This window comes from Plecotus auritus (genome assembly GCF_963455305.1).
Source record: "Plecotus auritus genome assembly, chromosome: 1".
NCBI classification, from domain to species: Eukaryota; Metazoa; Chordata; class Mammalia; order Chiroptera; family Vespertilionidae; genus Plecotus; species Plecotus auritus.
In genome coordinates, this window is record NC_137770.1 from 113,965,339 (window position 1) to 113,983,514 (window position 18,176).

Genomic DNA, 18,176 nt, shown 5'->3' on the forward strand with positions numbered 1-18,176 from the left:
TCCATTTTGAACATGTGGTTGTGGATGTGGTTTCCTTGTCTTCAAAACAACATTGTTAATGCTGTACAGTCCTCCAGCTTATGGACTTGGTGGACATGCTATGATTTATTTATTCAGTCCTCTATTGTTGCACATTTAGGTTATTGCCAATTATTTTCTATTCTAGACAGTGATGCAATGGGTAGATCTTTGTGTATCAAAGTTTGCATTTGAAGATTACTTCCTTGGGTAGATTCCCAGAAGAGGAGATATTCCTGAGTAAGAAAGTGAGGGTTCTCTAGCATTTGGCACTAGCAGACCCTTTGGAAACCTTCTACCCCCCTGGCTGGATAGGAGCTGGAGGACCAAACTGAGAGGGGCTCTGCTGAGAACCAAAGTCTGCTCAGACACTGCATGAGGACTTGCAGTAGGACAGGCCCTATGGCCTTGAAGGCTGAGGAGGCCAGTGGCTAAGGAGCAGGTCCTCCTGGAGCAATAGGGACTTAGAGGCGAGAGAGGGAGGCCTGGCTGTTCCACCTTTCCAACTGCCTTGTCAGTGTCTCCACGGTCATGGCTGTCAGAAAGAATGACAGAAGTTCTCTCTGTACTACTTAGGAGAGTTCTTCAAGACATAGTGTTTTGTGTAAAAAGCACAGAGCCAAGCTGTGTGTGTCTGGTATTCAACCTGCTGTGAAAACTGGGGGAAATAAGCATTTATATTAGCTTAGGCTTGTTTTAACAACGAGAATCTCTGGAATGATACCCAGAGAACTGATTAAAGTGATGACCTTTTGGGGAAGTGAAAGAAAAGAAATTGGTGGGGGACAGGGCTGGTGGCAGTGAGTGCTTTCACTTTTTTATACTGTTTAATTTTTAGACTATGTAAATGCATTACTTATTGAAATTTTTAAATTAAAATAAAAATGAAAAAGGAGACATTTATTTCAAGTTCCATGAATATATTTTTATCCAAGTCCCAGCTACTTAAATCAACCCAGAGGAGTGGTAACAGTGCCTGTTTGCTGAGTACCTAATAAAAGCCAGGTACTGTGACAGTCACTCCTGCATGGGAGGCTTGTCAATGCCATCCCATTTCCTACACAGAGCCATGGGCAGGTCAAAGGCTATTCTATGATCACATGTCTAGGGCAAAGCAAGGGCTCTCATGAAGGTCTGTCGGATGCCATCATGCTCTGCAACAGAATTCAAGGCAATTGGCTAGTTTGTTCTTGGTTCAATTATAACTCCTGTAGGATAACTGGATGGCATTGGTTTCTATAGTCTTGGAAGCAGGGTGTTTTTTTTTTTTTTCTCCACTTCTCTAATTTAATGCAAGTGATCACAGATTACATGTGTTATTAAAAGAAAAATATCTGAAAACAAAACTAAGAAATTCCTGTTTGCAAGGCCAAGATGGTAATTTTAGGCAAAAATTGTGGTTCAATAGTATTCCTCTTTCACATACTCTGTGCACACTCTGTAGTATATGAACCCCTCCCCACCCCTCATTCTCCCCCTACCCTCCCCAGAAGACTGAGAACTTGGCTCATCTGTTCTCATTCCACAGGACGTGGCCAACTGTCTGATGGTAATAGTAGATTGCAGAGGTGTGTGGTCGTGCTTGCTCCGCTTTTGCAATGCCTGCAGACAGTCACCTATAGGATTTACTGGCTGTAGTGTCCTGGGTCAAGAGTGTAACCCATGCCTTTTTTTTTTTTTTTTATCTTTGGTGGAAAACAAGATCTGCTTCTCAATGACCCTCTTTGCACTGCAATTCCCAGGAACCTGGGGGCTTTTTCTTGCTGCTCCTAATACCTGTCCACAACTGAGGTAGCCCCTGAGAAGGAAAGGAAGGGTCTTGCTTGGGCTTTCAAAGAGTGGGTGAGGATTTGGGAAATGTCAGGAAGACAAGTGACACTCCAGGTGGAAGGATGACATGGGCAAAGGTGTGGAGGGGGAGTGGGCACAGTGGGTTTGGGAGACAGTTTTCTGGCCTAGAGGATTGTTCAGGGTAGGAAGGGAAGATCCCAGCTGGATTGTGAAAAGTCCTGACAAGACTTAGATGGTGACAGAGATACTGTTTTCTGCCTTTTTGCAACCTCTCCAGTGGTGGATGTTTCCTCTCATGCAAAGGGGGCTGAAGGCTACAAGTTGTGAGCAAGATGCCCTTCCTCCTCACCCAAAGCCTAACTAACACTATGAACTGCACAATAAAAGGAACTTGGTGTAGAAACTAAAACTGCTTTTGGCTTCCAGCAAGAGACAATGGTGCCCTGTGCCTTGAAGGCTGCTCACACCAGGGGTCCCCACTGGATAGCTCCAGAAGTTCCCTTCCTTACAAGCTCAGTAATTCCCCTTCTTGAGGCTCAGAAGGGTACAGGTTTCTTTGAAGCCTCACCTGGCCCTCACCCTCACTTGCTGGGGGCCTTGGAGAATCATTTCCCCTGTCTGAACTTCAGTTTTCATATCTTTAGGATGTCAGAGAGATGTTCACCTAAGATGAAGGCTTTGAAGATGGGGAGGCTCAGGGCAGTGCTAAAGGGACTACCTTCTGCTGCCCTTCATAGAACAGGTCCCAAGGGACCCAGACTTATAATTGGATATTCACTGTAGGGTGCGTCTCATATGTGGATTCTCCTATTCCCAGAATGCCTTTCCAACTCTGTTCACCATTGCATATTAAATTTCACCATTAGAGACCCTTCCCATGTATTCAAGTGACAAGATGCATTTAATTCCAACAATAGCCCTTTGAGTTTGGTATTCTTATTCCCATTTTACAGAGAGAAAACCAAGGGGATGTGTACCTGGGGGTGCCACCCAGATGGATTTGGGGGCTACTGGGCCAGGCCTGGCTGCTATCTTCTCAGGCTTGGGTCAGAGAGCCCTTTGGGGTTAATGGGAGGGTGTGGTGGTTTGCTGAGACCTAGAACCCTGAGCAATTGGTGACCATACAGGCAGGTAAGTGGCAGCCACTTTTGCTGGTGCTGACAGGCCACCTACTATTGGGTAACAGGAAGTGCCAGCTGGAGCTCAAGTAGCAGTCAGGGTGGAGATGGAGTGGCCAGATGATACTCAGGGCTTCCCAGCTATGAAATGGAAAAACAGAAGCTGAGCCATAGTGGAGATGAGAAGAGGAGGTGATGAACTGAGGCAGGAGAGTGCTTTAAGGAACAACAAAGAGACCTGTGTGACTGGGGCAGAGAGATGAGGTGAAGAGTAGTTGGAGATCAGATCAGAAATGTAACAGGGAGCCAGATCTTGTAGGACTATGGTTCTTAAAAACATCCCAATGTCCAGGCCATACCACAAGTCAATTACCTCTGAATTTGGAGGTGGGGACTGGGCATCAATATTTTTCAAAGTTCTCCAGTGTTTCCAAAGTGAGACCGAGTTGAGAATCATTGGTGTAAATAACAGTGGTGATCCTGGATGCACTGCCATTGCTAAGGAGCAGACATCTGACTTTCACCATTTACATGTTTTTTTAACCTTATAATCTTATACAATTACTTTTTTATTTTAGTAAACTAGAGGCCCGGTGCACGACATTCATGCACTCCAGGGGGGAGGATCCCTCAGCCCAGCCTGCACCCTCTCGCAATCCTGGATCCCTCTCACAATCCGGGACCACTGGCTCCTAACCGCTTGCCTGCTGCCTGATCACCCCTAACCACTCTGCCTGCCTAATTGCCCCTAACCACTCTGCCTGCCTGCCTGATTCCCCAACCACTCTGCCTGCCTGCCTGATGCCCCTAACTGCTCACCTGCCTGACTGCCTGAATGCCCCTAACTGCTCGCCTGGCTGCCTCATCGCCCCTAACTACTCTGCCTGCCTGCCTCATCACCCCTAACCACTCTACCTGCCTTCCTGATCACCCCTAACCACTCGCCTGCCTGTCTGATTTCCACTAACCACCTCTGCCTGCCTGCCTGATGCCCCTAACTGCTCGCCTGCCTGCCTGATCTCCCCTAACTGCTCTCCTGCCTGCCTGATCACCCCTAACCACTCTGCCTCCTGCCTGATTGCCCCTAACCACTCACTTGCCTGCCTGATCACCCCTAACCATCTCTGCCTCAGTCCCTGCTGCTGTGGCTTCGTCCGGAAGGACATCCAGAATGATGTCCAGAAGGTTGTTTGGCTATCTGGTCTAATTAGCATATTATGCTTTTATTATTATAGATATACATAACATAAAATTTACTATTTTAACCATTGTAAGTGTGCAATTCAGTAGCATGAAGTACATTCACAAAGTTATACAAGCATCACCACTATTTCTGGACCATTTCATCATCCCAAACAGAAACTCTGTACCCATCCTATCTAATAAAAGAGTAATATGCAAATTTACCATCACTCCAACACACAAGATGGCTGCCCCCATGTGCTCAAAGATGGCTGCCCCCATGTGGACACAAGATGGCCACCACAAGATGGCCAGCAGGGGAGGGCAGTTGGGAGGGACCAGGTCTACAAGGGAGGGCAGTTGTGGGCGATCAGGCCAGCAGGAGAGGGCAGTTGGGGGGGGGACCGGGCCTGCAGGGGAGAGCAGTTGGGGGGGACCAGGACTGCAAGGGAGGGCAGTTAGGGGTGACCAGGCCTGCAGGGTGGGGCAGTTAGGGGTGACCAGGCCTTCAGGGGAGGGTAGTTAGGGGCAAACAGGCTGGCAGGGGAGCAGTTAGGCATCAATCAGGCTGGCAGGGGAGTGGTTAGGGGGTGATCAGGCTGTCAGGCAGAAGTAGTTAGGGGCAATTGGGAAGGCAGGCAGGTGAGCAGTTGGGAGCCAGCAGTCCTGGATTGTGAGAGGGATGTCTGACTGCCTGTTTAGGCCCAATGCTATCGGGATTGGGCCTAACTGGGCAGTTGGACATCCCTCTAGGGGTCCCAGATTGGAGAGGGTGCAGGCTGGGCTGAGGGACACACACCCCCATGCACGAATTTCATGCACCGGGCCTCTAGTCTATACATATAAAAGGCTAATGACCAAAGTGTCCCCATGGGAGTTCGACCGAGACACCAGAGGTTCAATCACTCTCTATGATGTGCACTGACCAGCAGGAGGCGGCAAAGAATGAAAGGAAGCCCTGGCCGGCAGGTGGACAGCCTCGATCGGCCCTGATCACTAGCCAGGCCTAGGGACCCTACCCATGCATGAATTTTGTGCACTTGGCCTCTAGTTAAACAATAATTCTCCATCTCCATTCCCTTTTCTTCTACTTCTTTCTACTTTCTGTCTCTATAAATTTGCCTAAGTAGGAACCTCATATAATAATTGTCCTTTTGTATCTGGTTTACTTCACTTAGCATAATGTCTTTCAGGTTCATTCATGTTTTAGCATGTGTCAGAATTCCTTTTTATGGCTGAACACTATTCACTCACTTTGCTGAACCTCAGTTGCTCATCTGTAACATGGAACAATAACAGCACAGTGGACATTACAGGGTTCTCTGAGAATTAGAGGTGATAAGATATCAAGAACACTGCCCTCTCTGTACACATTCTACCCAGTTCCCTTCTCTGAACTTGGAACCTGGCCCTGGCTCCTATTAAGCTCTTAAGAACGTCCCACACCTTTCTCTGCCTGACTCAGGACTCTTGTTCAGCTATCCTCAAGCCACATCTTCAGACACCTGTCCAGCCCCCTCAGATCTCTCATTGCTGCCTTTCACTGAGGCTTACAGCTCTGAGCATCATCACACTTCCAGGCTCTTAAACATGAGGGGCTCATTTTCTCTGCCTGGACTTGTGCTCACCCCCAACCCCAACCCCTCCTTGTTCTAAGTTTTCAATACATTTTGGTTTCATAAAGCAAAAGGAAGAAGTAGGATATTTAGCTGGGCCTTTAAGATTTGAGATGGTGGAGGGGAAGTGGGCAGTCATCACAGACTTGGGAGAGGGGACTGTGATAGTGGAGACTTTTCCTTCCTGATAATGAAGGAGGCCTATTCAAAAGAACAAAGCTTTAAAGCCAGGCAGACTTTGGTCTAAAGTCTGGCACACCCATAAAATTGCTGTTTGGTCCTGGAAAAATTATAAAACTTCTCTCATCCTCAGTGTCCTCAAATAATAACACCCTTCAGTCACTATTACCGAGATAAGAGGCACCAGATGCACACAGAAGGTCCTCTTCTGGTGCTTGTGTTGCCCACTCCAACCTCACCTTGGTATGTGGGGTTCCTGAGAGGCCCTGAAAGTTCACAGAGTCTGACAGGGCCTCCATAAGGTTCCAAGGTGACTGTCAGACACAGACCTGCAGGCTTCCCAGCATGTTGGGACCAAGCAAGGACCCAAGCCAAGGGGGCCCAGATGTGTTAGGGAACCATCCAGCTGGGCTGCTACTCTGGTGAGGAGCCCTGGGAGGCCCTGCAGGGCCATCCATCAGACAGGGAAGGGAGGGCGGTCAATAAAAATACATTTCTAATCTCAAGCTCCTGTCAGCCCTGCTAAAACAAGAATAGCTCATCTAACCACATCACATTTGGTTCTTAAAAATAAATGTCTGTCTATGCCTTCTCAGCTCTCTCCCTGTGACAACTATCCTGAACTATCTTAGAAAAGCTGCAAATCATCTCACAATTATCTGCTTATTCATGGTTCCTTCCAATCCTTGGGTCAGGGCACATCTAGACCCAAAACACCTAGTACAAGGACAGGTCTCTGTGGAACCTCCAACCTGCTCATAGACCACTAGTGAAGAGGTGCTTGCCACCTATTGAGGCAGCTTGCCCTGCATTCCATAACTGGGGTCACTTAAGCTCTTGGAAAACCCTTCATTGTATTGAACTGGAGTTGGCTTCCCTGTCTTACTGCCTGAGTCTTGCCTAGGGCTCTGAGGACATCATCCACAGATGTCTCCCTAGAAAAGCTCTAACACATGCTGAGCAGTGTGGAAGAGAGATATAATAATGGCTTTGGAAGGTAGAAGAAAGGAAAATTGTTTCCTGCTTTCACCCTGTCATTCTTGTACAAAACCTTTCTAATGTCTGACATGCTCTTGGGTTGATAAGCTCTTTGTTTAAAAAAAATTTTTTTTTAAAGAACAAACACCACCTCTGTTTCTAATGGCCCCACAAAGACCTACAGATGACATTATTCCTCAAGCGTTCCTCAAGGGCTTTGGCTTGGGATCCTCTCTTCATCCAACCCTTCTCCTGGGATACTCTGGGTAAGGAACCAGCTTACCTACTCTACTGAAGTCTTAAGTCATCATCCATCCATCCATCCATCCAGGGCAGTGTTTGGTCCTTCGGCTTCCTCAGTTTGCTGAATAAAAACAGCGAAGGCGAGACCAACTGTGGAGTAATGGGTGAGGGGCAGGGGAAAGAGCCTGGTTACTACTCACTGACTTGCTCTCTTAGAGCCTCAGTTTCCATATTTCTACAACGGTTATAAGAAGTAGAGGGAATGAGTCTGTCTGGTTTATTTAAAGGTGCTGGGTAATGAGTTTTTGAATCTGCAAGCAAATGGTCTGGTTTCCTCCATGGGCACCTCAGAAGCCAACAGTCATGAAGCCACATTGTCTCAAGAGTCTCACTGAGGCATGTGTTAGAGATTTTCTAGTTCTTTTCAGATATAACTTATTCCAGTTCAACAAACTAAGATCAGAATTTCACTCTAATTCAGTTTAAAGTTTCCCAGGCTTCCATCTGTATGTTTGAAGCCTATGATGGGAAACGAGAACAGGGTCCATTTCTTCACTTGCTATATTCTACACATCCCCACTGGAGGCTAATTCCAGCACCCACTGCCAGCTGCTCCTGGCATCTCCATGGACAGGGATGGCATGGGTCAGGACTCTAAAAGAGTGAAAGATGTATTTCCCTGGTGCTGTTGTAGCTGGTGAAACTATAGTAGGTGGTAGGTGTCCACAGATCAGCTCTTCCTCTTCTGGATACCTTGGCTGGTTCTTTGCCAACCCGCCCCCCTGGAGTAGTACCCTCTGCAGTATCCTCCCATTTTCTGCTGCTGTCTGCCTCTGACCCCTCATAATTATATCCAACAGTTCACTCCACACAGTTTCTTTTGGTGCCTCCTCTCTTCCTGCCAGGCTGTTCTCAAGGGTAGAGTTACAAGGATGCTCTTCCGAGTTACCTTCTGTGGCCCCAACTTAGTTCCAAAGTAAAATATCAGTGCCAATCCCTGGACAGGCCAGCTACTCCCACCCCAGCCTCACTCTTCCCTCAGCCCTCGGCAGCTCCAGTCCATCTCCTGACTTCAGATTTCTCTAGGTAAGACACCGCCACTGGTTACCATGGCTTCCAAAAGCCAGCATACACATATCAAACTCCCTACTAGAAGGTCAATTGAAGGACACTTCTTCCCCTTATAGCCATTTCATAGTCAGAAAGGCCCAGAGAGGGCAAGGGACTTTACCAAGGCTATGCAGCTTAGTCCTGGCAGATGGGAACCAAATTCCAGGCTTCTCCCTCCAAGGTTAGAGGTTTAGCTGTTCTCTGATGTGCTTTATGTTCTGAAATTCCATGTAAAGGAGCACTTGAAAAAGAGTATGCAGCCTTTTAAATGGATCTTCTGGTAGGGGAGAGTGTGTGGGCTGTGGTAGGTAGATGGTGTTGGCCACACTGGGGGAAGGCTCTGTCTGGTGGGGGTGGTGGAACAGGCAGAGATGGGGCAGGGCATGGGGACCTACCATTTGCAGAACAGTCACTGAGCTTGAGGCTTTGAATAGAGGTGAAGGAATGGGAGGTTAAGAGCCAAGATTTTGGTCTAGGAGAGCTGGGTTCAAATCTCAGCTGTGCCCTGCAGGTTAGGTAACCTCTCTGGGTTCCCTTGTCCTCAGCTATTACATGGGGGTAATCATCCTTAGCCAAGTATCTGCCTCAGAGCAAGTTCTGATCACTATTCTCACCTGATTTCATTGTCTTCTCAGATTAACCCTAGGTGGTAGGAACTATTAGGACCATTTTTCCGGGATTGGAGATGGGAGGAGAGAGTAGAAGTTGAGAACAACCAGGGTCACCAGATGGGATGTGAATCCATATCTAGTCTGCTGAACTCTGTCCAGTCTCTCAGACAAGGCCTGGGCACCCTCCCTGACTTGGCAGCCAGTCTGTCCTGATGGGTTTGTGCTATACAGGGGTGACTGTCAGGGTCAGGAGAGAGATTGGCCTCCACCCCCACTTCCTCAATGTGGAAACCAGGTTCCAAGAAGGGAAGTGACTTGCTCAGGGCCCGAGTCTCTGTAGCTACCAAGAGTGATATGGACAGGAAAAGAAGGAAGTGATGGTGGGTACAGAAAATGTTTCTCTACCCAATAGGGGCATGGCAGGGTCATGGCCATCCTACAGGCCTAGACAATGGTTCATTCCCAGATCCACCTAGAGTGGGAAGCAGGTGGGCTGTCCCTGAGCAGAACAGGGTAATATAGGCCTTCCCTATACTGTCTTAAGGCTGAGGCAGGAATATGCTTTCTCCTACCCAGAGCTTTCCTGAGTACCTCCTCCTGAAGCCTTGAGAGATAGCCTGTAGCCCTGATCTGATCCCTTCATGGGGAATGTGAGGCCCAGAGTGGTCACCTACAGAGCATAGATAGCTAGGCCTGTGATCCGCATCTGGCTTGAGCAAGCCTCTCAAAGGAGGGAACTGCATCTGTTGGCCATTTGGCACCCTATTGCAGGGTGGGTTACCCTAGATGCCACATTGTGGAGCTTCTGGCTGCTTGCTGGTTGTCAGTGCTTTGTCTACAGAGCCAGCACAGCCCTTCTCCAAGGCAGCATTCCTCAACTGAATAATAACCTGAAGTACAGCTTTGATTTGAAGTGGAATTTGAATGATCATTTTCAAAAATAATTTTAAATCATTTTTTCTGATGTTTCAAATTTTTAAAAAACAGTTCATGGGATTGAATGACTGGTGTAGGTATGCAGCTTTGGGAATAGGCCAACCTGAGTTTGTATCCCAGATTCTGACCTTTACCAGGTGAGTGACCTTGGCAGTCACCTCCCCTCTTTGGGCCTCCTCGTCACCATCCTTACCTCCTTGAGTGTGTGATTTCAATTAGATAATGGCTGTGTTGTCCTTGGTGCAGTGTGTGGCAGGTGGACTCCACAAATAGCACTTTCACAAAGGGCAAAGCATGGGCAGATTTCAGGTGACAGAGGCAGTGGGTGGAAAGAAAGAAGTGAGAGACCTTCCTTCTGGTAGCATTGGCATTGTGGAAATGTCAGCCTGAGCCCATAAGTGAGGGGGACCAGTAGGGAGCTCTTGGTATTTAGAGGGTGAAGTTGGGTGGGTACAGGAAGAGAAAGTCAGGGTAGACTCTGGAGGGAGTGATCTGGTGCTGGGTCTTATACTGTGGACCTGGAGAACCAACTGATTAACTGATTGAATGATTGGTACATTTCTTTCCTCAATAGCATACTTCCCAGCTCTGAACAATGAATCAGAACTCACCCCCTTGAGGAGGTGGCTGAGGGTGCAGTCTCGGGGAGGTTGCAGCTCCTGGGGAGTCAGGCACTCCCTTAGAACGGGCTAGTCATTTGTGATGGTAGTACCACCTGCTAGTACCACATGCTAGTGCCTCGCCTCTGGCTCCGAGCAGACGATGAACAAGATTCTGGAGCCTGTGGCACTTTGGGGACATGAGCTCCTGGGTACTCAGCCTGCAAGACCCCTCACTGCCTTCTGCTTCCACCAGAACAGTCAATGTAGGTTTGGTTTTGCTTCTCTTTCTACTCTGAGAATAAGGACAGGGATTCCTATGGAGAGTCAAGTTGAGCATGGACTGGCAAGAAAGGGGAGAGTGTCTTATTGCAGGGCTGAAATCCTGTCAGAGTTCACTGTTCAACTCCTTGCCATCTCTCCCAGACACATCGTGGAGTAATAATAGGTCCCTTGTCCTACTTCTGTCTGTGTGATCTCAGCTAGGCCCTTCACTTCTTTGGACCTCAGTTTCCCCAAGAATTGGGGAGAGTGCACTGGACAAGATGCCTCCCTCATGGTGATCTGTGGAGTTCAGACCTGAATGCTGATGTCAGCTTAGAGTGACCTCCTCATGGAGAAAGGGCAGGAGTCCTCCAGATTCATTTTCCTTCTGCCCTGTGGGTCCAGAGGGAGGACAGAGACTGGGGGGCAAGAAGCCACAGTCTTCTGGCTGGTTAGTGGGCAAATGGCTGTCCATGAAAGCCACAGAAATGGAAGTCTGGCCCAGCTTAGCCCAGAAACATCAGCCTGGACACTTAAGCTGTCCCTGACCCCAGAATAGGACTGCAGAGGGCTTGGGAGTACAACTTCTTTCTGCTGGTGCCCTGAATGGCCAATCAAGGTCCAGACACCCTGCTTGTCAACCTGTGGGTAGTGGAGCCTAGGCCTAAGGAATTTCTGGGAATGTGGAAGAAAGAATAAGCTTGGGGTCCTAATTACTACAGGCCTAAAGATACCACTATTTTGAGTTTGTTGAGTGTGAGCTGGGTTTGACACAGGGCCAGTTAGCATAACTAGGGCCACCTCTCCCATTTCCTACTACATCTGACCTTCCCCAGCTTTGACTTTAAAACAGTAAACTTCCACCTCCAAGTGTGTGTGGAAGCTTCCTTGATTCTCTGAGCTCTGAGAGATGGGAATATGGTCTGTGAGATCAGAGAAATGGAGCTCTTTTTCCCAGTTTCTGAGGCTATCTTGGGGTCTTTGAAGAAAGAAAAAAAGACACTAGGTGCTAAATCTTGACCTGATTTGCAATTACCTGGCTGAGTGCCCTCAAGGGTTTGGGACCTTTCCTCAAGAATTGATGTGTAGACAAGAAACCAAGGTAAATGCTGGTATTTACTGCCTCCCCAAACCACATCAAAACTATAAATAAAATATAGAACAACTTTCATTCATAACCACCTCAAATCTGGCTGAATGGAAGCCCTACAGCTGAAGAACTAAAGACGAAACCACACCGAGTCTGGTAGGATGGGGTGGAGGTGTGGAACAGGCTGGTCCAACACCCACATGTGGCATGTTTTTAATTGGGAGGGATATTTTAGCCACAGAGGCCCCCCATGAGGAGCAAGGGGTCCCAGCCCCACGCCAGATCCCCAGCCCAGGGTTCCAGTGTTGGGAAGAGAAATCCCCATAACTTCAGGCTGTAAAAACCAGTGGAGATTGTGGCTGAGTGACATGGAGACTGCTGGACTCCCAGGCAATTCCTCTTAAAGGGCTAGTGCACAGACGTACTCAAACTCTAAGGTCCAGCACTAGGGTAGCAGCTTGAAAGGATCCAGGGACATACAGGGAGGAACTAACTTGTGTGGCATGAGGGCAAGAACTTGGGGGCAGCTTTCTCCCAGACAAAAGTGTTGGTACCTCCCCCCAACAGAGCTGACTGGCAGACCATATCTGAGTCTCTATCAATCTGATCCATACTGTTCAACCCACCTTGATGATTCCCTGAGATCCCACCCCACCCAATTTGCAGCCCCACCCAAACTGTTTATAGTGGCTTTTCCATACAAATGGCCTATTCTTGCTCAGGCTTCAGACTTTCCTAAAATCTCTCAAACAAGCATCAGCTGGACTCAGTGTGTCTCATACCTCTCAATAAGTGGCCCCAGGCCCAGTACTAGCAACAGCTTGCTAAGGTGCACAGCTTGGTCTCTGGGCACCTGCAAACCCAAGACAAATAGCAGCCATCTGCAGGTTGGCTCCAGGCAGGGCATAGGCAGTGACTGACTTTGCACCTCCTGGAAAGCCCCAGAGCCAAGGCACCCAGTGGACAGCTTCAGACCACACCAGATTACAACTCTACCACATTTATGAGTGACATACTCAAAGGATGGACTTAGTAAGTGCCAAAGCCCCACTGAAGCCAGTCCTGCTCCATAGGGGTATCTCTTGCACTGCTGCTCTCCCACTGTAGACATGCTGGTCCTCATAGCCAATTGGCCTGGGGGTCAATTCCTCCCCATGATGCCAACAGCAATCAAGGCTCAACTACAACAGGACAATGCATACCTAGAGTGCCCAGCTCAGGTGGGACTGGGAAGGCTGAGCCACCGGGCCCTATAGGACACCTACCACAAAGTCCATAGTACCAGTTCCAGGACACATACCAGTTCTACTTAATACATAGAAGCAAACACAGGGAAGCAGCCAAAATGCAGAGACAAAGAAATATGTCACAAATGAAAGAACAAAAGAAATCTCTGGAAAAAAAGACCTAAATGAAGTGGAGGCAAGCAAATTACTAGATACAGAGCTCAAAACAATGATTATAAGGTTGCTCAAGGAAAGTAATGGGAGCTTCAAGGGACTTAGTGAGAATGTCAAGGAACTTAGTGAGAATTTCAAGGAAATAGTGAGAACATCAAAGACATGAAAAAGGACCAGTCAGAAATGAAGGATACACTAACTGAGATGAAGAATAATTTACAGGATATCAAAAGTAGAGTAGAGGATGCCAAGAATCAAATCAGTGATTTGGAATATGAGGAAGCAAAAAACACCCAATCAGAAGAGCAAAAAGAAAAAGAATCCAAGAACATAAAAATAGTGTAAGGAGCCTCTGGGACAACTTCAAGCATACCAACATTCACATCATGGGGGTACCAGAAGGAGAAGAGTGGAAGGAAGAAATTGAAAACCTATTTAAAGAAATAATGATAAAAAACTTCCCCTACCTGGTGAAAGAAAGACATACAAGTCCAAGAAGCACAGATAGTCCCAAACAAGATGAACCCAACGAAGCCCACATTAAGACACATCATAATTAAAATGCCAAAGACAAAGAGAGAATCTTAAAAGCAGCAAGAGAAAAGCAGTCAGTTACCTACAAGGGAGCACCCATACAACTGTCAGCTGATTTCTCAACAAAAACTATGCAGGCCAGAAGGGACTGGGAAGAAATATTCAAAGTGATGCAAAGTAAGGACCTACAACCAAGATTACTCTACCCAGCAAACCTATCATTTAGAATTGAAAGTCAAATAAAGAACTTCACAGACAACAAAAAGCTAAATGCGTTCATCACCACTAAACCAGTATTACATGAAATGTTGAAGGGTCTTCAAGAAGGAGGAGGAGGAGGAAGAGGAAACTAAAAATATGAACAATAAAATGGCAATAAATACATATCTATCAACAATTGAATCTAAAATCAAAATAAATGAACAAAGAATCTAATGGATAAAATAAACTGGTGAATAAAATAGAATCAGAGGCATGGAAACAAGGAATAGAGTAATGAATCTCTGAGGGAAAGGGGCAGGGTAGTGTGAAGAGATTAACCAAAGACTTATATGCAAATATGTATTATCCAAGGACACAGACAATAAGGTAGTCAAGGCCTGGGGTAGCATGGGATCTGGGTGGAGGAGGGCAACAGGGAGGGGAATAAAGGGTAGGACATCTGTAATACTCTCAACAATAAAACATATATATAATATGAATGGATGTTGGGGCCAGAGACATAAAAGCCTCTGTTTTCAGTATGACATTTCACCACCTCCTCCTGAATGGAGCTCCTTCCCTTGGCAGTCAGGTGCCCAGTGAGCTTTGAGGGGGCAGCCTGACCCCAGACCCACTCCCTAGACCTAAAGATGTCTTAGGAGAACTTCTGTCCCTTCCTAGTCCTTGAGTACGACCTCCCTCCCCAACTTCCTACACCAGAAGTTCAGAGTCCACTCCAGGGATGAGAACAAAGAATTAGATGACTCAGAAACAGACAGCAAGTGCTGGGTGGGAGGTAAAATAGGAGCTGTGTCTTGAATTCTCCAAGACGTGCTTCCCCAACTGCCCTGGTTAAGAGGTGGACCTGGGGTGAACCAGGTGTCCTAGTTTTGTGCCAAATATGCTAGGCGTGCTAGATGTGCCCTAAGTCTCCTTGTCCTACCTGTGTTCTAAATGTGTGTCGATGTGCCCAGCCCTGACTTAAGTCACCTTCAGAGCCTACCTTACTTGTTGGGCATGAGAGGATTACCTGAGCCCACACAGACAGCCCATATAGTGCAGAGGCCATATGCAGGGGTCCTCAAACTACAGCCCGCGGGCCACATGCGGCCCGCTGAGGACATTTATCCGGCCTGCCAGGTGCCGCTGCCTGTCCTGCTTAGCAGCTAACTCGTCCCGGGCCCGCAGTGCGCATAGGAATTTGTTCATAGTTTTTTTTTAAAACTATAGTCCGGCCCTCCAATGGTCTGAGGGACAGTGAACTGGCCCCCTGTTAAAAAGTTTGAGGACCCCTGTGAGGTTAAGAGCATGGACTTGACCCAGATGACTTTCAAGCTGTGTCACCCTGGGCATACTTCACCCAACTGTGACTCAGTTTTCATACTTACACAGCTGAGATAATAGGGTTAATGAAACTGACAGGAGCAAGCAGTTCAGGGGACCCTGTAAAGGCTGTCATCATGGGGCCTTGGTAGTGGCTCTTCCCATGGCTGTCCTATATTAGGGAGGTGTTGTCTCCTGGACTATAAGCTCTGATTCCAGGTAGGTCTCATTTACGTACCTGGTATCTTTACATGTGGAGCAGTGGGGAGAGGGGGGTGCCTCCTGTGTACCTGTGTGAAGCCAGGTCCTGAATCTTAAGAGCTTTTGATTGAGGGAGATAGAGGCAGAAGGGGAGGTGGTCAGAGAGGAACTTGCCAGGCTGTGCTCCCCACTCAGCACTATCTAATATGGCCCTCTCACACACCTATGTTCTGTGTGACAGTGCAGGGACTTCACAGCCCACACAGGCTACGAGATGCTGCTGCAGCGGCTGCTGGATGGCAGGAAGATGTGCAAGGACATGGAAGAGCTGCTGAGGCAGAGGTGAGCACCGACAGGGTTGGCGAGGGTAGGTGTAGGAGGGAGGCTACCCAATACCTAGTTCTGGAAAATGACTGGGGCTGCCCATCCCAGCCAAGCTGCTGTCAGGAAGAGAATGGTGGGGATAAAGAAGGTGAAGAGATTAGCCAAAGAACATATAAGTATAGCTCATGGACACAGACAACAGTGTGGTGAAGGCCAAGGTGGGTGAAGGTGGACAAAGGATGGGGAAAATGGGGGACATCTGTAATAGTGTCAACAATAAAAATAAAAAAGTAAAAAAATAACAACCATTTTTTTTCTGATATTGAAAATATGAGTACATAAAAAATATTCAGAAACGTGGACCATTTTTCTTAAAACGTATTGCCTTTTCCTATATTACGTTATAGCACATTTCATACATTAAAGTTATTTTCCTTTTTTTTAAAAAAAAAAAGTCATGACTGTGGCTTTCCTGTGTTTCCCCCAATGTGGGCCTTCCCCAAGTGAGCAAATAATATGAAGACTCTTCAGATGTACCTGTATTTGGCCGACATTTATTTAGAATGGGTGTGGGGAACCTTTTTTCTGCCAAGGGCCATTTGGATATTTATAACATTATTCGTGGGCCATACAAAATCATCAACTTAAAAATTATATTGCTATGAAAAAAACTCCTAGATTTATTGAATTCTGAGTCCTTTCTGCGGTTGCCTTGGCAGGGCCAGACCAAATTGATAGGGCCTACAGGCTGGACGTTCCCCACCCCTGATTTGGAGAAAGTGCTGGGGGCTTAAATTTCTGAAGGAGGAGTCTGGAAAACCAACCTGCTCCCAGATGCTAAGAGGGTGGCTTCCCTGGTCCTGTCACAGACTTTTGAGGGATCTGCAGACATTTAAGGGAGCCATGGCCAGCAGAACTGGAGGAGATGCAGTGACCATGTTTTGTTCTTGCAGGGCCCAAGCAGAGGAGCGGTACGGGAAGGAGCTGGTACAGATTGCCCGGAAAGCAGGTGGCCAGACAGAGATCAAGTAAGAGGTCCCAGGCCCTGGGCTTCCTTCTCCATTGCCAGGCACTTTCTAGGCATTTAGATAGGGATTAGGGTGGACTGGGGATGGCCAGGGAGGGTCTGGGTGGCTCGCAGGGCAGGGGTGCCTGGAGGACAACTCTCTTGGGTATTGAGAGGTCAGATTCTGTGTATGGGAGAAAATCCAGTGGTCTGGGTGGTGGGAAGGTCCTGGGCAGGAGGGCAGGGGCCAACTGTCCTCAGGCACTTGCAGCATAGCCATACAACCTCCCCCAAAGTCCTGAGAGCCCTGAGGGGCAGGTGACAGGACTTCCATGCGCTGCTGAGCCCCCAACAGTGTTGGCTCAGCCTAGGCTGCAAGGTGAGGACACACATGCATTCTACTACCAGCTCCTCACCCACCAGTTGTGTAATCGTGGTCTAGTCACTGACATTCTCTGTGCCTGTTTTCTTGTCAGTGAGTCAGGATAATAATGCAACCTTCCTCAAAAGATTAAAGGAGTCCAGGGGCTCAGCTTAGGCCTGGCTAGGAAGAGAGGCAATAAAGGCAGCTGCTGTGGTGAAGTAGCCAGACTTTTTGAGCCTTGGAAACTGGGTCTCAGTGTGCAAACTGCTGGGCAAAGGAACAAATGGGGAGAGAGTGATAATTTGAGAGTGGCTGAAGGAGAACTTTCTAATAGTGGAGGGGCTACCTTGGGAAAATGTGAACTCTTCTTCAGGGTGAGAACTGAGACAGCCTGAAAGACCAAACACTGGACTCTAAGTTCTAAAAGGGCTCTGATGAGTCCTTCTCCTACCCAGGAGCCCCAAGACCTGACCTTAGCCTGCAGCTGCCATAGCAACCCCTGCTCCCTGGAAATCAAGCCTGTGAGTGTCTGACTCTGATCAAGAAAAGTGACCCCAGAGGAGAAACCAAGATGGTGGCATAGGTAAGCACCTAAACTGCTGCCTCGCACAACAATTTCCAAACTACAACTAAAAGACAGAATGGACACCATCCAGAACCACAGGAAAGCTGGCTGAGTGGAAATTCTATAACTAGAAGGAAAGAGAAAGGCTCACAGAGAATTGGAGGTATGGCAAAGGGTCTTTGTGTGCGCAGAGAGGAAGGGCAGCTGAGACCCTGGCTGACTTTCTCTGGCGGGAGGGGGAAGGAAGCCCCCGACGGCACTGAACCCCAGTTCCGACTGCACTGAACCCCAGTTCTGGGCGAAACCCCGTGGACCCAGGCTCATACAGGGGGAGTCTGGACTGTCAGTTAGAGAGAAAGGCACCCGGAGACTCAGAGACCCAGTGGAGACCCAGGGGAACCCCGGCGGGCAGGGGTCTGGAGGTGCACGCGCCAGTGCGCACAAAGGTTGCGGAAGTTGCCACAGGCTTTCCCTAGCAGAAGGGAGTTGGAAGGTCCTGACTGCACTGAACCCCAGTTCTGA

General features: G+C 48.0%; 1 protein-coding gene across 1 annotated transcript in view; it reads left to right on the forward strand.

Annotated features, from left to right (window-relative positions):
- The window catches only part of PSTPIP1 (proline-serine-threonine phosphatase interacting protein 1), a 54,223-nt gene that overhangs the window by 5,665 nt on the left and 30,382 nt on the right, over nucleotides 1-18,176 (forward strand). The window contains exons 2-3 of the mRNA XM_080665989.1: nucleotides 15,637-15,737; nucleotides 16,673-16,747. Coding sequence (XP_080522115.1) covers nucleotides 15,637-15,737; nucleotides 16,673-16,747 — 176 coding nt within the window. The remainder of the gene's footprint in view (nucleotides 1-15,636; nucleotides 15,738-16,672; nucleotides 16,748-18,176) is intronic.